Source organism: Callospermophilus lateralis, chromosome 3, assembly GCF_048772815.1.
Source record: "Callospermophilus lateralis isolate mCalLat2 chromosome 3, mCalLat2.hap1, whole genome shotgun sequence".
NCBI classification, from domain to species: Eukaryota; Metazoa; Chordata; class Mammalia; order Rodentia; family Sciuridae; genus Callospermophilus; species Callospermophilus lateralis.
Genome location: NC_135307.1, coordinates 23,451,578 through 23,476,195, shown reverse-complemented (window position 1 = coordinate 23,476,195; position 24,618 = coordinate 23,451,578). Strand labels below are relative to the sequence as shown.

General features: G+C 35.9%; 1 protein-coding gene across 1 annotated transcript in view; it reads left to right on the top strand.

Moving 5' to 3' along the window:
- The window catches only part of Tshr (thyroid stimulating hormone receptor), a 136,192-nt gene that overhangs the window by 60,507 nt on the left and 51,067 nt on the right, over positions 1-24,618 (top strand). The window contains exons 2-4 of the mRNA XM_076848047.2: positions 6,221-6,292; positions 10,739-10,813; positions 23,554-23,628. Coding sequence (XP_076704162.1) covers positions 6,221-6,292; positions 10,739-10,813; positions 23,554-23,628 — 222 coding nt within the window. The remainder of the gene's footprint in view (positions 1-6,220; positions 6,293-10,738; positions 10,814-23,553; positions 23,629-24,618) is intronic.

Below are 24,618 nucleotides of genomic sequence, written 5' to 3'. Positions count from 1 at the left end.
GTATAAGCAAAAATCAAGCAAAAATTGCAAGCTAAACTGTATAAAAAAAAAAAAAAGCGGGGCAGGGTGGGGAGAGAGAGAAGAGATGAAAGAGGAAAAGAGAGAAGAAAGAAAGAAAGACCAAACTACATTAAAGAAGTACTTCAACAGAAAGAAAATGGAAATTTGGTTTTACATGAGTAAATAAAAAGCAGCAGAAATGGAGATAGGATGAACATGATTTGAATTCACTGTGTAACAGTTGAAACTCAAGCAAAGAAAGAAAAATGAATCCACTGAGAAGTGGTAACACTTGAAATGCAAATTCAGAGTGGGAAGAACTTGCCTCATGGTTGTCACTTTTCAAATGCAATTATTTTTCTTCTCCCAAACAACAACAGCAACAACCAACAACACAAATATTCACATACACGTGTGTACACATACACACACACTCACACGCACGCACAGTCCTCCTAAAATGCTTGCCTATGGTATTTCATATTTCTGAGTAGAATGTATCAATGATAAACATGTGCATACTCTATCAACTCTTTTACCTAATGGATTTGAAAGTTCCCTACGCCAAGAAGTGTTTTTTATCCCCGGATACAATTCACTGGCAATACTTTAAAATTTTAATGAGAAATGGTGAACTTCTGAACCACCAAAAGGCATGTGAGAACCAGGGGAAAATGTAACCCTGTGCCAAAGCCCACATGGCCATTTGTAAAGAGAGCTACTTTCAGAACACTGGACAGTGTTCATCAAGGAGCTTTTATATAGAAGAAAGAGGAACACCAGCTTGTTTATGGACATCATCTTAGATAGAATTAATGACCTGCCGACATTCAGTGCTTTGGAGTATATACTTTTCTTTCATATCTACTTCTCCTTCTCTTCTTAATATCTAAGTGTGGAGGATGGAGAATATTACTACCCTTTTCTGTAACTGAAATTCAGAGTCCTGACTCTCAACTCATCATCACCCTGCTTCCTCCGTTGATATTTTAATATCCTTCAGATCCTGCCACAAATAGAAGCCTTCACCTCTCACCTGAGGTCAATTCCTCAGAGAACACCCTCTCATAGATTTTGTACTCTTCCTCTAGGAACACAGTGATAACAATATAGCTATGAAAAATGTAATACTAAGTACAATGTTTATGTTTTCCTCTTAAAAATATTCTATTTTTTTAAAAAAATTTAAATGAATGTTTATGAGCAATCCAGTGTTCCAGAACAACCCAGTCATAGTGTATGAGGACTAGTCCCAAGTACTGTAAGAACAAAAAAGAAAGGACAGATGTAAGACTGTAGAATACAATTTATTGGGAAACTTACTGACACAGTATGGTCCTGGGTAGCAGAAAGATCACAATTAGAGTCAGAAAGAGAAGAGAGGTGTATTTGTGGATTAGGATGAACGTGATTTTGTCCTGACTGGAACATACCTAGTTTATCTTAAGATAATATCATAGAGTCAGGTATATCCCTGGAGCTGGGTTCCAGTTGTAATGCAACATATACCACCCACTAGTTTTGTCTATTTATGATTGCTGGGAAATTATGCAGGAAAAAACATGTAGGGTTATGCAGGGGCAATCATGGTGATCCATGACCCAAGATGGCTACAGTCATGCCAAGTTGAATCTACACAACAAATAGTTGTGTATATTTAAGGGATACAATGTGGTGTTTTGGTACTGGTATATATTTTGCAATGATCAAGTCTTGCTAATTAACATCTAAAATCAGCTCGTATACCTATCATTTCTTCATTGTAAGGATATTTAAAATCCACTTTTTCACAATTTTGACATATGAGAAACAGTTTTATCACTACAGTCACCAAGCTGTACAATCAATCACCAATTCAAATGTTAAGCTCAGTAAGAAACTCCTTCACAGACACATCCAGAAAAAAATATTTGACCAAATATCTTGGCATCTATGTAGGAAAGTAAGACCAAACTAATTCCAAAATTAGTAGAATATAGGAAACAATTAAGATCAGAGATGAAATTGAAAATTTTAAAAAATACAAAAGATCCATACAATAGAGTTGGTTCTTTGAAAAGCCAAAAAAGATTGATCAACCCTTAACCAAAGTAACCAAAAGAAAGAGAAGACCTAAATCAACAAAATTGGAGATGAAAAATGAGATATTACCATTCAAAGTCCAGGCAGCAGCTGAACCAGTACTTAAGTGCTTCACTCTTAATGGCCTTGTGACTCCATTTTGAAAATCTCTTAAAAGAAAAATTATAATGAAAACCACATTTTATTTTCACATAAATAAGGTCCAAAGGAAACATTTGTCAAAACATTTGACGCTAAGTCACATTGTTAACGATAATTCCTGGTTAAGTTAATTGTAGAAAAAAATTTTAAATTATATTGTCAGCTTATGTTTATTGTTTATTCTCATTTATAATAAATATCTCTATCTTAAAACTACTCTGTTCACAAAACATACGGAGTTCACCTAGGATATCAAACTAGGGCTATGAACTCTTTCCTAATCAGTTATATGTAATGCCTTAATCATTAATATAAGGAGATAAGTTTTTTGAGGTTTTTAAATTATATTTTAGAAAAACTAATCATATTTTTATATTGAATCAAAGATAAATAAAAAGCAGAGTCTCGTATGTAGAGTATCTAGCTTACTCTAATATAAAATAAATACTATTTTGATGCTAATTCTTTGGCCCATAGTATAAAACATCTTGAAACTTTTTCTAATATTTTTGTCAGAAGAATATTTACGTCTTTCTCCTTTCCACTACTATTCAAAATGTATTTTGAGATTAACATAAAATATTCAGCCAAATAATCATACTCATTTTTTGTTTGTTTTACTTCCTATTTCTGCTTTTTTTTAAAAAAAAATACTTCATTTATTTATTTTTATGTGTTTCTGCTGAGAATCAAACCCAGTGCTTCACATGTGCTGGGCAAGCGCTCTGCCACTGAGCTATAGCCCCAGACACCCATCTGCTTTTAAAGCAGTGAATGCTGTAGAGACCAGCAGAGATGAAATGACTGCTAGGGTCACAGAAGAGAAAGGGACAGGAGTTTATACAAAAAGTGAGATAAATAAACAGTATAGGCATGGAGAGGACTGTCTCCTGACAGAACAAATGTAGCTCTTAAAGAGTTTGGGGTTTGAGTGCCTTTGTACTTCCCTTAGTGGGTTTTTTTTTTTTTAATCTCTTTAAATGGTTTATTGCTCTTTGTATAGCCCTCAGCAAATTTTCTTTGCCAGGGTCAAGATGACTCAATCACAAGGGGTGACTGTGACATGGTTTTTGGTAATGACCTGTTCACAATAGGAGAGTAGGGAGGGACTACGACCTGGTCACAAAAAATAGCTGTGCCTTGTTCTTGTTTCCTTAAGGGATTATAATTAATTCTACTGGGGAGGTTTGACATACCAGCTCCTATTGTCCCTGATGGTTGGATGCTTTGATAAAGGTTTTTGTTATCTCCAGTCCTGTGACTCAATGACCACTCTATCTGATGGCCTTCCCTCCCTACCTGCTCTTGGCTGACTTTCTACCTAAGGGGAATCATAACATCTTAAGACTCTTTGAATAAAGAAAATGTGGACAATGGAAAGAACATCCAGCTGCTTTTCCCTAGAAGAAGGGACAAAGAAAAGCATATTGATGATAAACATGCTTCAATTAGCTCTAGCTATAAGACTGCTGCATAACAGAACAGCTACAAAACCTCCTGATGGGTTATTGCTCATGTATCCGAGGTCAGCTGGGGCTAAAAAGGCATCCACTTTTTACAATAATTTATTCTCCTCATCTCTCGTCTTGCAGTAAAACTATTGAGAAAAAAGAAATAGAACAAAAGCTCCCTAAAGATGCTGTCTTCATTAGTTAATTCACTAGATGCCAAGTCCTCACTGATCATTCTTGTTCTTTATTTGAAGAGCAATAGATGGCTTGGAAGAAAGTGCTTTCTAAATGCTTTCATAAGGAAAATCAGAAAAATCATTTTAAAATCAAGGAAAGAAAAGAAAGGAAAGCTTAAGGTAATCTGTGATGAAAAGATAGGAAACAATTGATACTAAAAGTAAAAAAAAAAATTGAAAACTTAACTATGGATATTTTTCTAGATTATGTAGTGTTACTAGGGATACACCAAGATGAAATGTATAAATTTTTAAATTGTGATTGAGTTTGAATTTATATGATTCTGTGTCATTGCAATAATTCATTTAACATTATTGAAATCAGTCTTCCATCTCAGGCAATGCTATAATGATCACAATATTAAGTTCATCCAACAATCAGATAATTTATTTTCATTTTAGGCTAAAATGGCTGACATCTCTTCCTTTATTTTTGAAGATTTATTGTGTATATAATATTATTACTAAGACAACTGCTCTTAGATACATAATTCTTCATGGTTTATGTGCTTTTTATGGTGAGAAATCTGGCTGGAAAGAATATTTTGTTCTAACTTAAAGTGTGTATGTTTTGGGTGTAAAGGAAAGAGACTTCAAGAAACAGGATTCATATATTTCAGAAACTCATACGATGGGAAAGAAAATAAACATTGTTTGAAACTTTAACTCAAAGTCTGTTAAGTCGCATTTATATACTATTTTTGTTCCATGTCAGACCTCTTAGAAAACACTGCAATTTTATTTTAATTTCCAATTTAATTCAATGCATATTATTTACTTGTGAACACAGACTGCGCCCCTCAATTTTCAGTCAGTGAATGGTACAGTTTAGGCCCCCATTACCCACAAGCACTGTGTGCAATCTTAAAACATTTTGCCTTAGGACAGCTTTAAATGACTATCTTTCAGTTTAAGAAACACAGTCTTTCGAGGTGATACCTAACAGGTGCATACCTTATCCTTTGTTTTCCTTTGGCATGCCCCAATTTTACACAGAGATTTTAGTAGAATTACTTGTTCTTCCCATATCTTTTTAATTTAAGAATCCTGGATCGGTATCAATAAGCTCTTAATCAACCCAATTAAGGGAATGTAGGTGAGAGACCTTCGAGGGAGGACAGGTAACTTAGGGACATGCATTTCTGAAATCATGATAAGGCAACATTGGGTTTCACACTTGGCATTGTAAAGAGCTGAAAATTTGCCTTTCTACTGTTCATATCACCCTCCCATGCACATATATTAATAGTCCTTTTAAAAACTAATTCATCCTGCTGACATTTTGTAGGCAAGTTACAGATACATTTTAGGCACTGCAGAAGTGAGTAGTCCAAAGAAAACATAGATCAAGGAAATAAATTATTGAGAAATAATCCTGCAGTCAGAAGGGAAAAGACATAATGTTAGCCTCCTAGCTATCAACAAAGTACTAAATAAATGGTGTGTGAATACCAGTATTTAAATGGCAAAGAGAGATCCATGGAGAAAAATGTGTAGTGTGTGAGGCATTGTCTTTTTTGCCAAGTGAGTTAGGACACGAGGCACACCTTTGTCCATATGCATTCTATTCAAGTCAACTCTAGAGAAAGGAAAATTTAACAAATAGAACATCTAGGTGGAGAGGCACCCTGAATTGAATGAAGATGGTTTCTTATAAAGAAAACAGCTTCAGCCTTCTGAAGGATATTTTTAACAAAGCAAACTGGAGGGAAAGCCACACCTTTAAGTTGCATATCCAACAAAAATGTCTTAAGACTCTGAGGAAGAATTAGCTCCTTGTTACTTCTCAATGGTAGCAAGTAGACAGTAAGATCAAGGTAATGGCTAGACACCTTTGCTTGGGCAAAACCATCATAACCATATCACTATTTTTAAACTTTAAGATAAAATAAACATGTTTAATTCCTTTAAATATGTACGTAATATGTATACTGATGGCATGCCAAGTCATTTCTATAGACAAATACATGATATGAAACTCAGTAGTTCCACTATACTGATGAATATATTATGCTGGCTTCAATTAACCAGTGGAATGTAGTATCAGAGGATACTAGTGTATTATTGATCCACTGATGAAATTTGAACATTTATTTTCTGTATCTGAATCTCTCTCAACTCTTGTATTGGTGGGAAAAAAATTGTATGTTTTTAATTGAATACTATTTTTTGATTATGTAAGATGAAATATATATTGTAAGAACTGTTGTACTTCTAACAAGTTTTTGTTTGTTTTGTTTTTTACAATTAAGAGCGTTATTAGAGAGGACCAATAGTAACAATTCTAATTCATAACTGTTGTTTTCATAGGAAGCTCACAGAGACTCGTCTGAAAACCATTCCCAGTCTTGCATTTTCAAATCTGCCCAATATTTCCAGGATGTAAGTCATTTTTTAATATAAAGAAAAGTTGGAAATTGTGACATGTGATTTTCTAAATATGTTCTGTCAAGGAAAATACTTGTTGTTACACTTGCATGACTCAATGGTATCTTTATTTTTAATATATCTGAAAACATGATGTCGGTTTGATTTTGCTACATCCCTACATCTTAATTCCTAGATAACTTTTTAAACCTAAAGCAAATTTAAATTGATTTGATCTTGAGAATTTTCTTATTTGTTTTTGTTTGTTTATTTGTTTTGTGGTCATGGGGATTGAACCCAGGGCACTATACCACTGAGTCACATCCCCAGCTCTTTTTATTATTTGAGACAGGGTTTTGCTAAATTTCTGAGACTGACCTTGAACAAGTTATTTTCCTGCCTCAATCTCCTGAGTCAGTGATATTACACGTGTGTGCTACTGTCCCCAACAAGAAGTTGATCATTCTTGATGTGGTTTTAACATATTTTGTGAGGTACCTAAACTTTGGCTGGGAATCTCTCCCATAAAAATATTTATGCATCTATCTCTAATCTCATCTAGCCAATTGATTCACTATTCACCACTAATAAAAACGTTTGTATTTGATCAAGAATTTGGCCATTGTTTTCAGACTTCTCTCACTTAAAACAAAAAGAATAGAATTAAAAAATTATTTTAAACATTGAAAACTGAATTGCTGTACACTCAGAATGAGGAGAAAAAGAAGTTCTAGGGGCTGGGGATATAGCTCAGTTGGTAGAGTGCTTGCCTTACATGCACAAGGCCCTGGATTCAATCCCCAGCATCACACACACACACACACACACACACACACACACACACACACACACACAGTTCTGGATTGGGTTGACAGATAGCATACCTGTGTATGAAACGAGTAAGGTCCTCATTTCACTTCATTGGTTCTGACAGGCAATCTAGGTATTTCAGGCACACCAAATAACACCACCAGGAGCAACCTGCACAGTTACAGTTTCTGGCTAAATCTATTCATTGTATGAACGCTTATTATATATTGTATCATGGCAGTGGTTTTCACCCAGAGGCAATTTTGACATTTGACATTTTTGCTTGTCAAAACTGAAAAAGGGCAGCTGCAGCAGCTAGTGGGTCGAGGAGAAGGACACTATTAAGCATTGTGCCTTGCACAGGACAGCCTGCACAGTAAAATCTACCTGGGCCAAAAGTCAACAGCACTGAGGTTGACAAACCATTCTCACTGAACATCTCGGCACACTTTCATATTGTTAAACAGCCTTTCCTTTTTCAAATCCTTGCCTTTTTTTTGATTTCCTTGGTGGTCCTCTCTCATCTCCCTTCTTTTTGTCAGTGCAAGGATATTCTGATGACTTTATGACATAGACATCATCTACAAAATTTTTAGTCATTCAACAAGTACTTATTTGACCACTCCTTTGTGCCAATCGCTATTCTAAGAACTAGGGAGACAGCAGAGAACAAGTGAAGAAAGATCTATGCTCCCATGAAGTTGATGTTCAAATAGGAGGACCCAGACAATGAACCAAAAACAAAAGTAAATTATGTACTTAGTTAGAAAATAATAATGTCTGTGGGGGGAATAAAAAGTAGATTAGGGAGCTTCAGAAGTTGTAGACATAGGGAGCCTTCAGAGCAGAGATGTGAGCAGATTGAGACTTGAAAGTCATGAACAGGCCGAGGTAACTGAGACCAGGGAAAGGTATAACAGTGAGGGAGATGATGAAGGAGAACAATTTTAAGAGCATGTGGTCCTTGAGGAGGGAATGGGGTCCAAAGAGAAGGACTGACTTTCTACAGGAAGATGATCTCCTTCTGCATTGTTAACACTAGAGTTATAGTGTCAATAGGGTTTCCATCTTTTCTAAAAATTATTAAAAGTTCACCTACTAAGATGGAGCTGGCAGAGTTATAAATTTGAAGATATAGTTTGAAGCAAAAAAAAAAAAGGTCAATAAGAGGAAGATTGACTGAGATGAAGAGAACATCCAGGAAGATTCAAAGGCCCCACTGAGGCTTCTTCCAGCGGGGCCTTGAATAGAGGGGCCCCTGGATTGTGTTCCCTATACCACTTCGGAGCACCAAGCACCTTGCATGTTAATCCCATTTATTTGCTCTCATTTATAGCTACTATGATTTCCTTGAGACTACAGAATAAGTTTGTTTGTCAATGTCTGAATATAGTATATGTTCCATAGATTTGTGTTGAATGATAGGAAATACACATGCATCAATAATAATTAAAGGTATGGTATAGCTCAGGGCAGGGAGGGAGGTTACCAGGGTGACTCTAGGTGTGCCTGGTACAGTACAAATTCCCACCCATTATTCTGGCATAAATATTAATGGTGCAAAATTTTTTTCTAATTTGGAAAATCAATAATATAGTCATTATAGTAATTGTGTAAGATTTATATGCTAAGAAATTTGAAGAAGAGGTGGATCGGATTTTTTTTTTCTAGTTAGAAAAATGGAATAATAATAATAGGAGCAGGGAATCACTACTTTTGCCCCACTGAAAAGTACCTCCTGTGTGTTTTCTTCACAACCAAGTTATAACTGCCTTTAAGGAGGTGTAGGTTAGAGAAACTAAAACTTCAGTTGGATGATATGAACTGAAGGATTAACCCTCTAAAATCTTGAGAAAGGTTTGCACTTCTTAACTAAGAAATTCAGTAGAAGATTTGGTGTAATGCATAGGATGAAAACTTAGGGAAGCAACTTGTCAGTCTTCAAGTTGAATCTTGCTCTTTTAGATGGCTCACATTCATGCATGATAAATCCCTGCAGTCCCTAAACAATAAATCAATCTGCTTAAAAGATTCCATTGTTTCCTCTGTTTAATAAACAATATTTGGATCAAAATAATTTATATAATACTGCTATCCACAAAGGGCAAAGGGTTGGGAGACCTGATCAACCAAAGAATAATTGTTTAGAGAATAGGTCATTCAAAACAAAAAGCACAGGGCCATTAGAATCCTCACAATAACCAGGATAAAAAGCTCAGCATGCCACAATGAGTATTCCTCTTATAACATTGTGTCAGTGAAAATATTTTACTGGAAGATTCAACTCAAATTATAGGCCAGTGATTCTCAACTTTGCCTGCACATTATAACCATCCGGATGCTTTTGAAAAATAAAAGTGCTTGATCCATTCCTCATAAACTGATTTAATTATCCTGGGCCAGGTCTTGAACATCTGTGTGTTTTAAAAGCCCCGCAGGTAGTTCAAGTTTGTGTATGGGGTTGAGAATCTCTGCCATGGTTACGACTGGACACCATCTGTTAATCATTAATTTTCTCAAATGTCATAGAAAAGCCTCTCCATAGAAAATGGTCATTGAATTTGTCTGTATTGGTCATTCTCATTATAAGATGGAATTTGAGAACACGATTTGAAACATAATTCCTTACATATTCCTGTCAAGTCCTATTTAGGAGTTTCTCTTTTCTTTCAGTACTTAAAACTTTTATTTGAGTCATCTTCTGTTTATAAAGTTGAAGACAAATCTTGAATTTTCTACCCCATTCAAAAATCAATAATAGAGGTCTTGAGAGAATGTATAGTCAATACCCTATGGAATGTTCCACTGAGCATTAGGTTTTTCTCTTCATCCTCTTGGATACTATACTTCTAATCTCATGCTATTAAGTGCTTTAATAAAAATAATTCTTATTCTGCCGAGGGCGGTGGTGCATGCCTGTGATTCCAGTGACTCAGAAGGCTGAGGCAGGAGGATCGTGAGTTCAAAGCCAGCCTCAGCAAAAGTGAGGTGCTAAGCAACTCTAAGAGACCCTGTCTTTAAATAAAATACAAAAAAGGGTTGGGGATGTGGCTCAGTGGTTAAGTGCTCCTGAGTTCAATCCTTGGCACACACACACACACAAAAAGATTCTTATTCTAAGTCTTTTTTTTTCTACTTTGAGTAACTCATTCATTCATTGACTTAACATACTTATTGAGAATCTACTATGTGCCAAGAACTAAGAAATGCATTTAAGATTCAGTGATCAAAACCAGACACAATTCTTCATTTCAGAGAATATAGTCTAATAAGATAACATAAATCAAATATCAACCAAACAATAAGAAAGTTAAACTGTGATAATTAGTGAAGGGAGATGTTTTATGGTATGATGAGGCCATGCATGGGGAATTTAACCTGGTCAGGAAGGTGGGAGTAAGCTTCCAAAGGAAGTAATAGTTGGATGAGATGTGAGATGAATTTGACGTAATGTGCTGGGAAAGCTTAGGTATCATGGGACCTGGAAGTAAAGAGTTATAAATTTTAGCATAATTTGGTAGAACACATGTGGGTTGTGTATGTTGCATGATCTGGGAAGCCCCTAACAAAGAAGTTATGTCAAAAACGGTATGTTTAGAGTTCACAGCCCAGCTAACTTCCTACTTTGTCTTATATTTTTGTGATGTTCAGCTACTTATCTATAGATGGAACTCTGCAGCGGCTGGAATCACATTCCTTCTACAATTTGAGCAAAATGACTCACATGTAAGTACAAGCAAAAGTGAAACACAGACCTGGGCAACTGCCACCCTTTGGTGATAATTTTGGGGCTCCAGATGGCCCCGAGAGCTGCTTTCTAGATCATAGTCAAACCTCTGTTTATGATTAAATTCATAACTTGTTCTCTCTCTCTGTTTATATTAATCCATCCTAATTACTTTTCACTTACATAGTTGGAAATTAAAGGCATTATTGGAAGATTCTGGACTTTCATTCATTCTCTTCCTACTATGTCAGCAGATTTTACTGGTATGTTGTATATGTCAATAAGTCAATAAATATATACTGAGTCCACACTTGGTTCCAGACCCTGTGTAAGAGTCTGCAAAATGGACATCTTTTTTCCTTTATTGGGAAAGAGAAGGATTGTTTAGTGAGATTAGATGGGAGGGGAGTTGATAACTGTATCTCTGGAGTTGGTAAGAATTGGATTTGAATGCTGGCTACTCTGCCTGCCCACTAAGCATGGTTGAGCCATGGAATCTTTCTTAGCCTTATTTGTACAATAAGGATATTAAATGTTCCATCTGCATTTGATTATTGTAAATATAGAATGATATAATGCAGGTAAGCATTTACAACAGTGTCTAGCACATTAAACTAATCAATATACTTCAAGACCATTTTTTAAATTTCTCTAGTACTTTATAATCTAAGAAGTTTTACATAAACAATCACCTTATTACTTTAAGCATTACATTATTTTCATCACATATTATGTAATACTATCTTTTTTAAGTGAGTGTATTAGTTACCTTTCTGTTACTATAACAAAATGCCTGAAGCACTTTATAAAGAGAAAGGGTTTAGTTTGGTTAATAGTTCTGTAAGTTTCAATCCAAGATCAGTGAGAGGAGAGGGAGAGGGTATTACTTTGGACACTGGTGAAGTTGAATATGATGTTGGAAATAAGGTCAGAGCAAATTGCTTACCTCAAGAGCCATGAATGGCCTGGGTCCCACAATCCCCTTTGAAAGCAGGCCTCTAATGACCTAGGACCTTCCACTAGTCTCTACCTCATAAAGGTCCATAGCACCTTCCAATAGTGCCATCCTGGGAATCAAGCCCTCAGTACATGAACATTTAGAGAATACTCATCCAATCCATAACAATGAATACACACAAAATTATCAATTTATAAATGCTTGCTATCTTCTAGACAGTATATTAGGTATCTCATATGTATCATTTGTACAACCCTCATTTAACCCATGAAGTAGAGATCATTATTTCTGTTATTTATATATGAAAAACATAAATGCAGAAAGGCTAAATACATCAGATTGACCATTAGTTTGAGAGTAACTAGATGAGATGGATAACAGAAAAGTCATTTTAAAGATATTGGAGTGTTAAACAGACTAGCAAGGACTTGAGAGGAGATAAAACCTTAAAATAGCATCTCATAATTTTGTTCATGAGGCATTACTGAATTGGGAACAATAATGTAAAAGCTAAAAAGAAAACAGAGGTCTAAGAAATCTAATAGGTTTGGGACTTACCAAGAAGGATGGTTGCTATTAAATAACACATAGTTTCCCTAATAAGAAGTATTAGGATCCCTAATAAGAAGTATGGGGTTTTTCATCACATATATCATAATATGTGATGAAAATGATGTAATGCTTAAATAAGGTTTATGTAAAACTTCTTAGATTATGGAGTAACTAGAAATAGATAAAAACCCTCACAAAGATGAAAGCCCAGATTTGAATCAGTAAAAAAAATAACTGGGCACATAGTGAATAAAAAAGTCAAGAATTTATGGGAAATAAATTTTTTTTAAAAGACAGAAGAAAACAGAAAGTAATCCATAGGAAATACAGACATTGGAGTTAATAGACATAGATTTTTAAATAACCATTACTTAATGAGTTCAAAAATTTAAGTGATAAGAGATATAATAGACTAGAACTTGAAACTCTAAAAAATGATCAGTTAGAAACTCCCAAACTTGGGCTGGGGTTGTTACCCAGGATAGAGTACTTGTCCGGCACTTGTGAGGCACTGGGTTTGATCCTCAGCACCACATAATAAATAGTTATTGTGTCCATCTACAACTCAATATATATATATATATTTTTTTTTCCCCAAACTTAAAATGTCAATAATTGAAATAAAGATCTAAAAACAGGAGTTTAACAAGAGATCAGACACAACTCAAAAGAGAATTAGTATCTTGAAAGAGTTCAAAAGAATATACCCAGCCTGAAGCATGGAGGGAAAAAGAAATTAAGAACTATATGTTATATAAAAGGTTGAGCATATCTATGGTTGGATTCCAAGAAAAGGAAGAAAGAAGGAATGAAAAAAGCAGTATTTGAAAGGAATTTTTCAATTCTCTTATGAGAAACCAAGTTTCAGATGTTAGAAAGACCGCAAATCCCAACTAGATGAATATAAAGAAAATCTCATTAGAAACATCACAGTAAAATTGCCAAAATGCAAAGACAAAAAGAAAATCATTAAAAAGCAAGAGAAAAATATTATATAATACTTTCGAAGACAGTAACAGCAAATCGGGAGGCTTTTCAACATAAATGATGGAACTCACAAAACAACAGAAAGATATCTGCAAACAGCAAAATAGCAACAGCAAATACCTAACAACACATCAAAAATGTTCTTTAAAACTGAAAAGAATAATACTTAAAGTAAACAAAAGTTGAGAGAACTGGTTGCCATTAAGCTTGTATTAAAGGAATTATTAAATGAAATGAATCAGAGAAAAAATCATCCCAAATGGTAGCATGTATTCTGTGCAGAAAGAAATGAAAAGCAACAGAAAAAAAAAATATGTGGATAAATGGCAACAAATTAAAAAAATAAAGAACTGCTGAAATAAATATTAGATTTAACCCCAAATAATCAGTGCATTAAATGTAAAAAGACAAAATATTCGATAAGATACAGAGATCACCAGATTGGAAGCTTTTTAAAAAAATCCAACAATATGGTACTTACAAGAGACATATTTTACATATAATATAGGAAGGTTGAAATTGAGAGGATAAATATATATGATATGCAAACTAGCTCAGAGAAAATTCATGTAAATATAACACAGTGTGAGGCCTTATAATATATAAAAATGGGTTCTTCATAGTGATAAAAAGAATTACTACACTAAAATAATATAATGATTCTAAATCTAATGTTTACAAGAGCATGGTTTCAAACCAGATAAACAGAAATTGACAGAACTATAGAGAGAAATAGTCCACAATCACAGCGGAAGCTGATTTTAATATAGCTTATCAATAATTGATAGAACAAGATTAACAAAAAAGTAAATAATTATACTAATAAGAAATAAGAAGAGTTGAATAACATAATTTACCTGACCTTGACTTATAAAAAATATATCCAACAATTGCCAACGGACACGTGGAATAATTGCTAAAATCAACCATACGTGGGACGGCAAAGCAATTGTCAATTGCTTACAGAAAACTAAAATCAAATATGTTCTTTGACCAGTAAATAGCCTGACTTCTAAATAACTCCGATGCTGAATAACCATGAAAGAAATCACAATATACATAGGAAATTTTTTTTAACTAAATGAAAATAAAAATACCATACCAAAACCTGTAGCATGCAGTTAAAGTCAGGTTCAAAGAAAAAGGTATAGACCTAAAAGGACATAGATTAAAAGAAAAGACTGAAAGCAAATCATTTGTGCATTTTTCACAAGAAATTCATGTAAGAAATAAAATCAAAACCAAAGGAAATAGAATAATACTGAGGCCCAAGAAAACAGAAGATTCTGCACATTGGGGACAGCCGTTGACAAACTTTAAAAACGAAAATGACTCCAAATATAATTCATTTATCAAACTGTTTTCTGTCTCTCTCACCAAAAAGTAAAAGCAACTAATTTGTAATAGATCCCTCTATAAATTGTTGACTTTAAAAGAAACTCTATTGCTTTCATTTGTTTCCTCATAAAGTGGTCAGTTATAAGTTTTCTTATAAATATTAATTTCCCCCAGAATTTTTCCCTTCCTAGAGAAAAGAAAACTTAAAAAGAGGATAAGTTGGGGCTGGGGTTGTGGCTCAGTGGTAGAATGCTCGCATAGCACATGTGAGACCATGAGTTCGATCCTCAGTACCACACCAAAATAAATAAATATTGTGTCCAAGTACAACTAAAAAATTAATATTTTTTAAAAGAGGGTAAGTCTACAAACAAGTATCCAAAAAGGTATATATTTGAGGTATTGAGAGTCTAATATCTTAGAAAATAAAAGAATAATTAATTTTGCATTCTTCACATTTTCATTGTGTGTGTGTGTGTGTGAGTGTGTGTGTGTGTGTGAGAGAGAGAGAGAGAGAGAGAGAGAGAGATTCTCATCTGCAAATGGATTTGCTCAGCATAAAAGATAAGTGAAGATTATTTTTTGGAAGCATGACACCCAAATGTTTAATGCATTTATTTTTAATCATTTGTTAATCAGTGACTAAACAAAAAAGGGATTATGCTACTTGCAGGAGAAAAAGAGAGCTCAAACATCACTTGTTTTCCCACCAGGAATTGAGAATGATTTTGTGGAGTTAAGGTATGAAGCCAAATATCAATATGAAATCATTTGTTTTATCTATAGGCCACATAGTACCATCAACCAAACTTTCCTGGGATCCAGAAGTGTAGAATTAAACCCCTCTGGCTTATTTAGAAAAGAGAACTTTTAAACCATGTTGAATTTTCTCCAAGGTTGGATACTAAACTAGGAATACATATTTCAAATGCCAGTGCATCTTGCCCGCATTTATTGAAGAGCTTCAATGGGAACATCAGCAGTAAAAGAACAAGATGTTATTCGTTTTGTATGTGTATTTCCTTCCTCAGCTGCCTCTCAGACTTGTTTTGGTTATGTGATTTGGTGAATAGGAGGTTGAACTAGAAAAAAACACAGGAATCTGTAGTGTTCCCACTACTAACCATCCCTGCCAATGCCTGTTCGGCCTTCTTCTATCAGGTTCTTTAAGATGGTTTCCCAATTCATGTTTTGATTTTGTTTTGTGATATGGAGTGCTGGAACATAAGCACTAAAATTGTTTCTGTTCATGACCTAGAGCTAGCATTAAAAAATATAAAGCTACCCACTCACTTAATAAATGCAGTACTTTAACACTTGTTAAGCCTGTGGCCATTGAACCTTACAGGGCTATATGGAAGATTCAGAAGAGTGGATCATTCTTTTCTTATCAAAACTTCCTCCAGGTCTGAGGCTATGGCTCAGTGGTAGTGTTCTTGCCTAACATGCACAAGATCCTAAGTTTATGCAAGCACTCAAAAACAGAAACAAACAAAAAGGAAAACAAAAACAAAAGCAAAAAACACGTGCCTACTCTGTGATACCACAATCCTGGCTGTACTCCTGGTTGTCGGTCCTTTGCATTATCCTTTGCTGAAGGATCCCTGCTGCCTTTTTCACTTCTAATTGTTGGAGTTCCCTAGTATCCAATCCCGTGTCTTCTTACTCGGTATTCTCCCCTTATGTAACCTTATCTAATAATTCACAAGTTTGTGTATCCAGTTCAGGTTTGTCTTAGCATTGGACTAGATGCCTACTGGTATGCTAGACCATCTTCTCTCAGATGTCCCCCATATATCTCACATTTCATCTATTTATTTATTGGTGCTGGGAGTCATTATCTCTCATTTTAAATAGCCCAAACTGAAATCTTGATTGTCCTCCTGAAATTTACTACTCCTTCTGAACTTGCTGAGCCAAAAAAAAAAAAAAAAAGATACCTGCAGTCATCTCAATGAAAATCCCAGAATCCTAAAGAGTCCCATCTTCTCTCCCATCACATACTTCCAGGATCTACAGATTCCTGGTTTTGCTCAAATTTGAAAAATTTTGCCCAACATTTCAATAGAATATGTTTGAAGTGGTGCCACTGTTGCAGGAAACAAGCCAGTCAAGAAGCAGCAAGTGCACTCAAAGAGAAGGAGAGCTTCAAACCTTATGTCAGCAGGCCCAGAGGAGAACAAACTCCAAATTCTGAGCCCTAATCCACAGTTTTCTTACAACATGCATTGGTTTTTTTGGCATAATCTTAGACCTATCATTTTTTTTTCCTTTCAAAAAAAAATCCTAATTTACATGACTGAGGGCCTTGTGGGGGGGTCTCTAACATACATGATGTTTACAGAAACACATAAGAAGAGAGGGCTCTTTTCACAGGAATCTGTTAAATCTGTAGCCTTGAAAGCCTCTCATAGGAGTGATTACATTTCAAAAGGAAGTAGTCAGACTCCTGTATAAAATTATTGACAATCCAAAAGATAGGGACCAAGGTTAATTAGGTTTCCATAAGAAAGGCTGACAGAAGAGTAGGGGAACTAACCCTTTCCCCAGGCACTGGATTTTCACTATCACAGTCTTGTAATTTCATTTTACAACTAACTGGGTCTGGTTTGACCATCTCACCATGACAGTTCTAGCCCTAATCCTTAAGAGAACCTATGCCTTTTACTTAGATTCTCGGAGCCCTAATTACCATATAAGGAGTCCAATTACCCTGATGAAGAGACTGTGAAGGTAGGCCATGAGATTATGTGGAGATGGGAAATGGCTTGTCTGAGCCTAGCCTTCTAGCAATCTCCATTAAAGATTTAATATAAAAGTCATTTGTCTTAGAGTCAATTTATAATAATGAAAATTCATAAACTACTCAAATGATTGGCTTGAAGAAATGTTAAATATAAAATACCAGGCAGCCACAAAGAATTTGTTACCCTAGATATTTTACTAACATAAGAAATGCTTTTATCATAATGTTATTTAAATTTTTAAAATTTGTTTTTCCAATAGAAACCTAAAAATTACATATATTTATGGGATACCTCATGATGTCCTGATACATGTGTACACTAATAGATCAGAGTAACCATATCTAGCTCCTCATGTGTTTATCATTTCTTTGTGATGAAGTGTTCAAAATCCTTTTTTCTAGCTTTGTTGGCCAGGACTCTAATGATGGGTGAGTAAAGGTATATCACTCCTTTCTAGCCTCCTTTGCAGGTGAAATGTCACAATGGCTTCCTATGGCTGTCCACTTGTTTCCCGGTTTGGTATGTTTTTTTAACTCATGAACTGGTGATGTTTAGAGTGTAGGCAAACATCTCTAAAGTCAAAGGTAATAGTCAAGTGCCATGATCTATTAAATATCTGAGGTCAGCTGGGCATGGCGGTGCATGCCTGTAATCCCAGTGGCTTGGGAGGCTGGGGCAGGAAGATAGTTCAAAGCCAGCCTCAGCAAAAGTGAGATGCTAAGCAACTCAGTGAGACTCTGTCTCTAAAATAGAAATACAGAATAGGGCTGGGGATGTGGCTCAGTGGTCGAGTACCCCCAAGTATAATCCTCGGTACTCCCTCCCCAACAAAAAACAGTTGAGGTCCGAAGGGAGGGGAAAGGAAATAAGGAAATCAGGAGCTGGAAAGTTCCTTAATAGTAGATGAGTTTAAGCCTTCATTGCCTCTCCTTTTGTTCCCCTTTTTCCCACCTTAGAACTACTTTTTCTCCCTCTGCTGTTTCCCCATATTGTTTGGGGTTTAGGTTTGGAGACCAAGTGCCTGGGACAACACTGACTGTCTCGGACAATCAGAGCCAATTTCTCTGTTCATGGATCTTACTGAGAATAAGCAAGTATGTCTCAGAACAAGAAAAAAAAAAAGCCAGAACCTAGACATATGATTAAACCTAGTACATGCTAAGTTATTGATCTGTTAATTTGTGATCACACTGCCTCCTGGACGTTGATGTTACACTTTTCACCTCAATGTCCATTTTGTTTGAAATCCAGTGAAGTGGAATTAAACAGCAATATGTCATTTAAATACTTTTTACTCCGGCAAATGATATCCTTGTAATATAACTCAAAAACAAAAATCAAAACAAATAACAACAACAAAAACTGTCTTTGAAGTTAGAAGCCTGAGGATAAGGCCCAGTGTTGTCTCTGTGTGACAGATCAGGTACTTAATCTCTCTAATCATGTCTCTACTGTTTGTCTGAAAGATAGAGGTGATTTTTTAAAAATATTTTTATTTGTCAACGGACTTTTACTTTATTTATTGAGTTATTTTTATGTGGTACTGACAATCGAACCCAGTGCCTCATATGCGCTAGGCAAGTGCTCTACACTGAGCTACAACCCCAGCGCAGGGATGATCTTTACTTGCTTCACAGAAAGCTGTTCTTTCATTGTCTCCTTGGTGCAACAGCCTGGGTGATGAGGAGCACACTCAGTCTCTTCTTACCCTGTAATCATCATCATCTGAGCCTGAGCTTTTCAAATCAATAAATCTAAAGATCCTCAAATATTTCTCCAGCATAGATAAATAACCCAACTCCACAGAAAAGCACACTTAACCAGTCTGTCTGGCATGTCATAGTCCAAAGATAATTTTAATATGGAATATATACTACTTGCTGTATTTAGATTTTGGAGTTTGGGGTTTTTTTGTTTGTCTGTTTTGTGCATGTCCTAATTTTTTTTTCTTTTGAACAAAATAACAGGTAAAAATTGCATATTTTTTGCCTCCAAATCCATGTACCAGAATTGACCATTATTAGCAGTGTGCTCTGTGTCTTCAGCTCTCAATGGAATTCACCTTGCTCTGCTGAATATATTATAGTTAGCCTCCTCCGTCCTTGGGCCATAATCGCTTAACTTGAAATTGCAAGGCACAAATTCATGCTGTCAGGTATGCTAGGAACACATTCAAATTTGGACTGCTCTTGCACCCTTCTCTGGCTAGAGTTGTTTTTCTTTTTTTCTTTTTAACTTGCCTTGAGCCCTTCTTTCTTTCTGTCTTTGAAAGGATATTACTGCCTGCATTTGTTATCTTTCTCCATTTAGCTGAACTCCTGGCAGTTGATGTCCACTCCATGCTTCTGTGCTCCTGGAGAGATTTTTAAGCCACTTGTGAGCAAGTGTTGAGCTGATGGCTGCTTCCTTCAAAAAGCAATTTCTTTTCCCTGCTTGTGGTATCTTGTTCATTATTCTTTCTTTCCTCTTATACTGTCCCCCCTCCCCAGAAATCCATCTCTTTTGTGTCTCTACCCTCTCCTGGAGACCTCTCCCACTCCCTTCTCTTCCAGGTCCCATGTAACTTCCCAGCCTCATTGAATCAACAGTTAGAACAGCAATGTTTCCATTCCTTTTCATTCACTGCCTTAGAAGCTGACTCCTGTGGGCGCATTTCCTTCCATTGTGACATACTTTTAGGCCGCTCAAGTCCACCTGCTCAAAATGATCTCTCATCAAGCAATTTTCCAGACTATAAAACACACTCAATTTCCAATCTCTCCTATTTTACATGTGTTTGTCTCTAACAGCAGCTGGAAGCCTCCTCCCCAAATGGAAAGTTCTGGTAAAAAGTGCCGCAGCCCGGCTGGCTGGGCAAAATAACTGGGGGTGACGAACTACTTGTGTAGATTGATGCAGCAGGAATGGGAGCCCTTTATTGTAGAATAAGAGCAGTATTTATACATTTTACACAGCTTATCTAATTAGCATAAAATAGATACAGCAGTCAACCAATAAGGAATCTCCACACTTAATGGCTCGCTTTTGTTACTTCACAAACCACTCCCTCTGGCATTTTGCCAGGTGCCATCCAGACTTGTTTACAGACTCTAACATTTCTATGCAAAATAACAGGTGCCAATCTGACTTGTTTACAGACCTTAACAAAAAAGTTTATGGCTCACCTTGAAAAAAAGAGAGAACTACCTCTGCAGAGACTGATAGTCTCTGGAGGGCAAGGCAAGATCATTATGAGCTTTAGGAGTAGGGTGGCCAATGGTTCCAGTTTGTCCAGGACAGAGGACTTTCAGTTTTAAAATTAGTTCAAAATTTAAAGATTGGCTTAAGGAGAGTCTTTCCATGCAGGGTCTTGGTTGGGGAAATGGTGATTTAATAGTTTAGGATTAGTGGAGGCACAGCAAGGTGAGGATTTTAAAGTAGGAGGTTCTCAGAGTGTCTTGGGAAGCAAATGGTTGATTCTTTTGGTTGAAACACTGATGAGTCTTTCTTTTAAGAAGTTCCTATACTGAACAATAGAATTATGATAATTAAGAAAATGAACCAGTAAGGTTATATTACTATAGACAGTAAGCTATATGTATAGGGAGGAGGGGGAGTAGATGTTTTATTTTCTCAGAGTTAATTTCATCTTCTTTCCCAAGGTCTGTCCTTAAATGAAATACCTAACCTAGCAGGGTATTTAAAAAAAAAATTTTTTTTTTTTTTGCTAGAACATTGCAGCACTTTTATGACAAGACTTGTGTGTTCTAGCTTTTATTATACTTGTGAAAATAATGAGAAGACCATTATTTACAGAAGACTTAAACTGTAGAAAAACTAAGTAGCAAACCTTTTACAGATATTATTTAATCCTCATAAGAGCTCTTTGAAGAAGGAGGTGGTGTTATTATGTTATTATCCTTTACTTTAAAATTTTTTGAGGGAGGGGGATACTGGAAATTGAACTCAGGGGCTCTTTAGCACTGAGTTACATCCTCAGTTCTTTTCACTTTTTATTTTGAGAGAGTGGGTTGCTAAATTGCTGAGGTTGGCCTTGAACTTGTGATCCTCCTGCCATAGATTCTCGAGTCACTGGGATTATAGGCATGCACCACAGTGCCCTGCTTATCATCCCTGTTTTACAGAGGAAACAAGGCTAAAAGAAGGCAAGAACCTTGTCCAAAGTCATGGAGTCAGAAGTGACAAAGCCAAGTTTCTAGCTCAGATCCATTTGACCCATTTAACTCAGTAAAAGGGGGTCACTTCAGGTATTTGCTACAACATGGATGAACCTCATAGACATAATCTAAATGAAAGAAGGAAAACAGAAAAGACTACCTATGAGATGATTCTATGTATAGGAAATGTCCAGATAAAGCAAATTTAGAGAGAGAAAAAACAGCCAGTGGTTTCTAGGCATAAGGGAGGGAATGCAAATGGTTAGTTTTGTCATTGAAAGAAATGTTTTACTGGATTGTGGTGATGGTTACACAATTCTGTAAATTAATTAAAAATTATTAAACTGTGTACCTACAGTGAATGAGTGTTATGGAAAAGTTTTTCTTCAATAAAATTGCTTTTAAAATGGCACAGGTCAGATGTTTTCTGATTGGTACCCTCAATGACTAGATATAGGTCTCTTTAGGAACCAAGCCCCAGGATTGAAGTGGAGAAAATGTTATATGCATTTGTGGATATATCATGAATATATCAGAATGAACCCCACTATTATGTGTAACTATAATGCACTAATACATTTTTTTAAAAAAAGAATCAAGCCCCAGGAGCCAACCCAAAAGGAGAAAGGCTACAGGTTTTACTGAATTTTTATGTATTTTCCTATAAGCATAGAAAGTATCTTTAAGCTCTTTTAACCAGTCCACATATGTTGAATATGTTTAATTTTACTAGTGACAACCCCTTTCTAACTTACTGGTTAGTGAGTTGCTTATTTCATTAATGCTGTGTTCTTGATCAGCATAAATGTATGTATATACACATATGTGTAAATGTAAGCATGTAAATTACAGACACATAAAACAGCACAACATACATCCTGGAGAGTCTTAAAATACTGACATCACAAAATAAACCCAAGTGAACTGCTAAGGCTCACTACATACCTTAAGTCTGACATACCAATCCACAGAACCTGACTGCCCTTCTCACAGGGCTTCCATCCATCATGAAATTCACCTGGCCTCTCACTTTAGTATTCATCACCTTGGCCAGGATTCTGGCTACTGTTAATCAGATAGATGTTTGTCCTCAACTTCTCACCAAACCATTGGAGAGGTTTTTCTTTTCTATCTAAATATATATTTTGTAAAAATCCCTCTGTAGTAGTCAGAGTTCTCTAGAGGAACAGAATCAACAGGAAGTATGATTATAAAAAGGGGACTTATCAATCACTAAATTAAAAAAGGCGGGGGGACTTATCAGGCTGGCTTACGTGACCAGAAGCTGGATAGTTCACAGTGGCCATCGGCAGGCTGGAGAGCTGGAGGAACCAATAGCTGCGGAATCCAAGAGGTTGAAGCCTCAGAACAAGAGAGATTAAAGGTGCTACAGTAGTCAGAAACTGAAGGCTTCTGGGGAATCACTGGCAGAGTCCACTTTGGAAGAGTGAAGAAGAGAGAGTCAGACATCCTCAGCCAATCACAGCAGCAATCAAGAACCAATTCAAGAAGAATCAAGCTTGTATTTGCTGCTGCTTCCTTGTTCTTCCTACTTTTATTCCATCCATCCACCCATCCCCCTTAGGGAGGGTCTCTGCTTTGGTTTGCTATCATACATGTCAATCATTCCTAGACACACCCTCACTGACATACCCAGAAGCCTCTTAATCATCAGCATCTCTTAATCCAATGAAGTTGACAATTCAAATTAACCACTTACACCCTCTGATAATACAATTGAGAGAAAGGTAGTCCATAAGTGCAAACAGATGGAGACCAAGTCCATGAAGCAAGAGGGCTGAACAGCCTTTGTGTCCCTGTGAGAGCCTGGAGTGCTGTGATGGTGATGGGACTAATTTCTGAGAGCAATAGTCCTTGAGCCACCAAATAGATGCATATTCTTCTTATGGACTTTTGTTAAAGCTGATTTATATTTTTTTCTCTTTGGTAAAAGCAGAAGTAAATGTATATGGTGACTGTTTTCCTTGTAACTTTTACAGAGAAATTCGAAACACCAGAAGCTTAACTTTCATAGACCCTGATGCCCTGAGAGAGCTCCCCCTCCTCAAGTTCCTGTAAGTCCTAACTTCCTTCTTTTCACTTATTTTTTTTTTTATTTTTTATTTATTTATTTTTTTTAGAATTTTAATGCTATTGTCTTCCGGGAATCTCCCTAGGATTTTATACTATGAGGTCATTTTCATAATGTATGGTTTGGGTTGAATTGTTTCTTGTGACCTTCTTCCCATCCCTTCTCATTAGGCAAGGTCTCAGGTGAAATGATTCACATGTTTAAAACCCACTGGGAAAATCAGTGCATAGTGCTGGGACCAGAGACCTGATCCAAGAGATGTGAGGGAGTAAATGCTGTTACATATATGTAACCTTTACATATAGTATCACAGGACAAAACAAATTCCTGAGAGAAAAATGGTCAATTTTGTTTAGAAAAGGATATTAAAACAATATTAGACTGGCTATTACATAGAACACACACACAAAGTCACAGAGGATAAAATTTAGTCTCTTGAGATTAAGGGACAAAAATGAAATGGAAAGGGACAACCACTTACTGCTTTGCTTTGACAATCCATTCTGAGCTGACTGTAAGCTCCATGAGGGCAGAGACCATAACATTTTTGTTCTCAGTTGTATCCTTATTGCCCAGCACAGAGTAGGTGCTCAATAAAAAATGCATTCAGTGGATCTGTATTCATGAGCTTAGGCCCTCTAGAAACTGGCTAGAAGAAGCTTCTTTCCTGCTTATATGCATTATAAAAATTAGAAAAATCTCTAAAAGGGACTAAACCCTAAGCCCAGATATACACACTATTATCATTTCAGTTCATTTCGATCCAGGCTTTTGAAATTAAAGTGTACACCCACAGATATTTTATGAGAGAAATCTTTAAGGATGAGTAGAAGTTATCCAGGAAAAGAAGGAAGAGTAGATGATGTAGCAGCATGATAAAGGCACAGAGTCCTCCTTTTAAAGGAGGACTTGTTCAGGGTTTTGGAGAGAAGTCAGAAGTTTCTTTAATCTGGCATTTCCAGCCCTCTGCTTT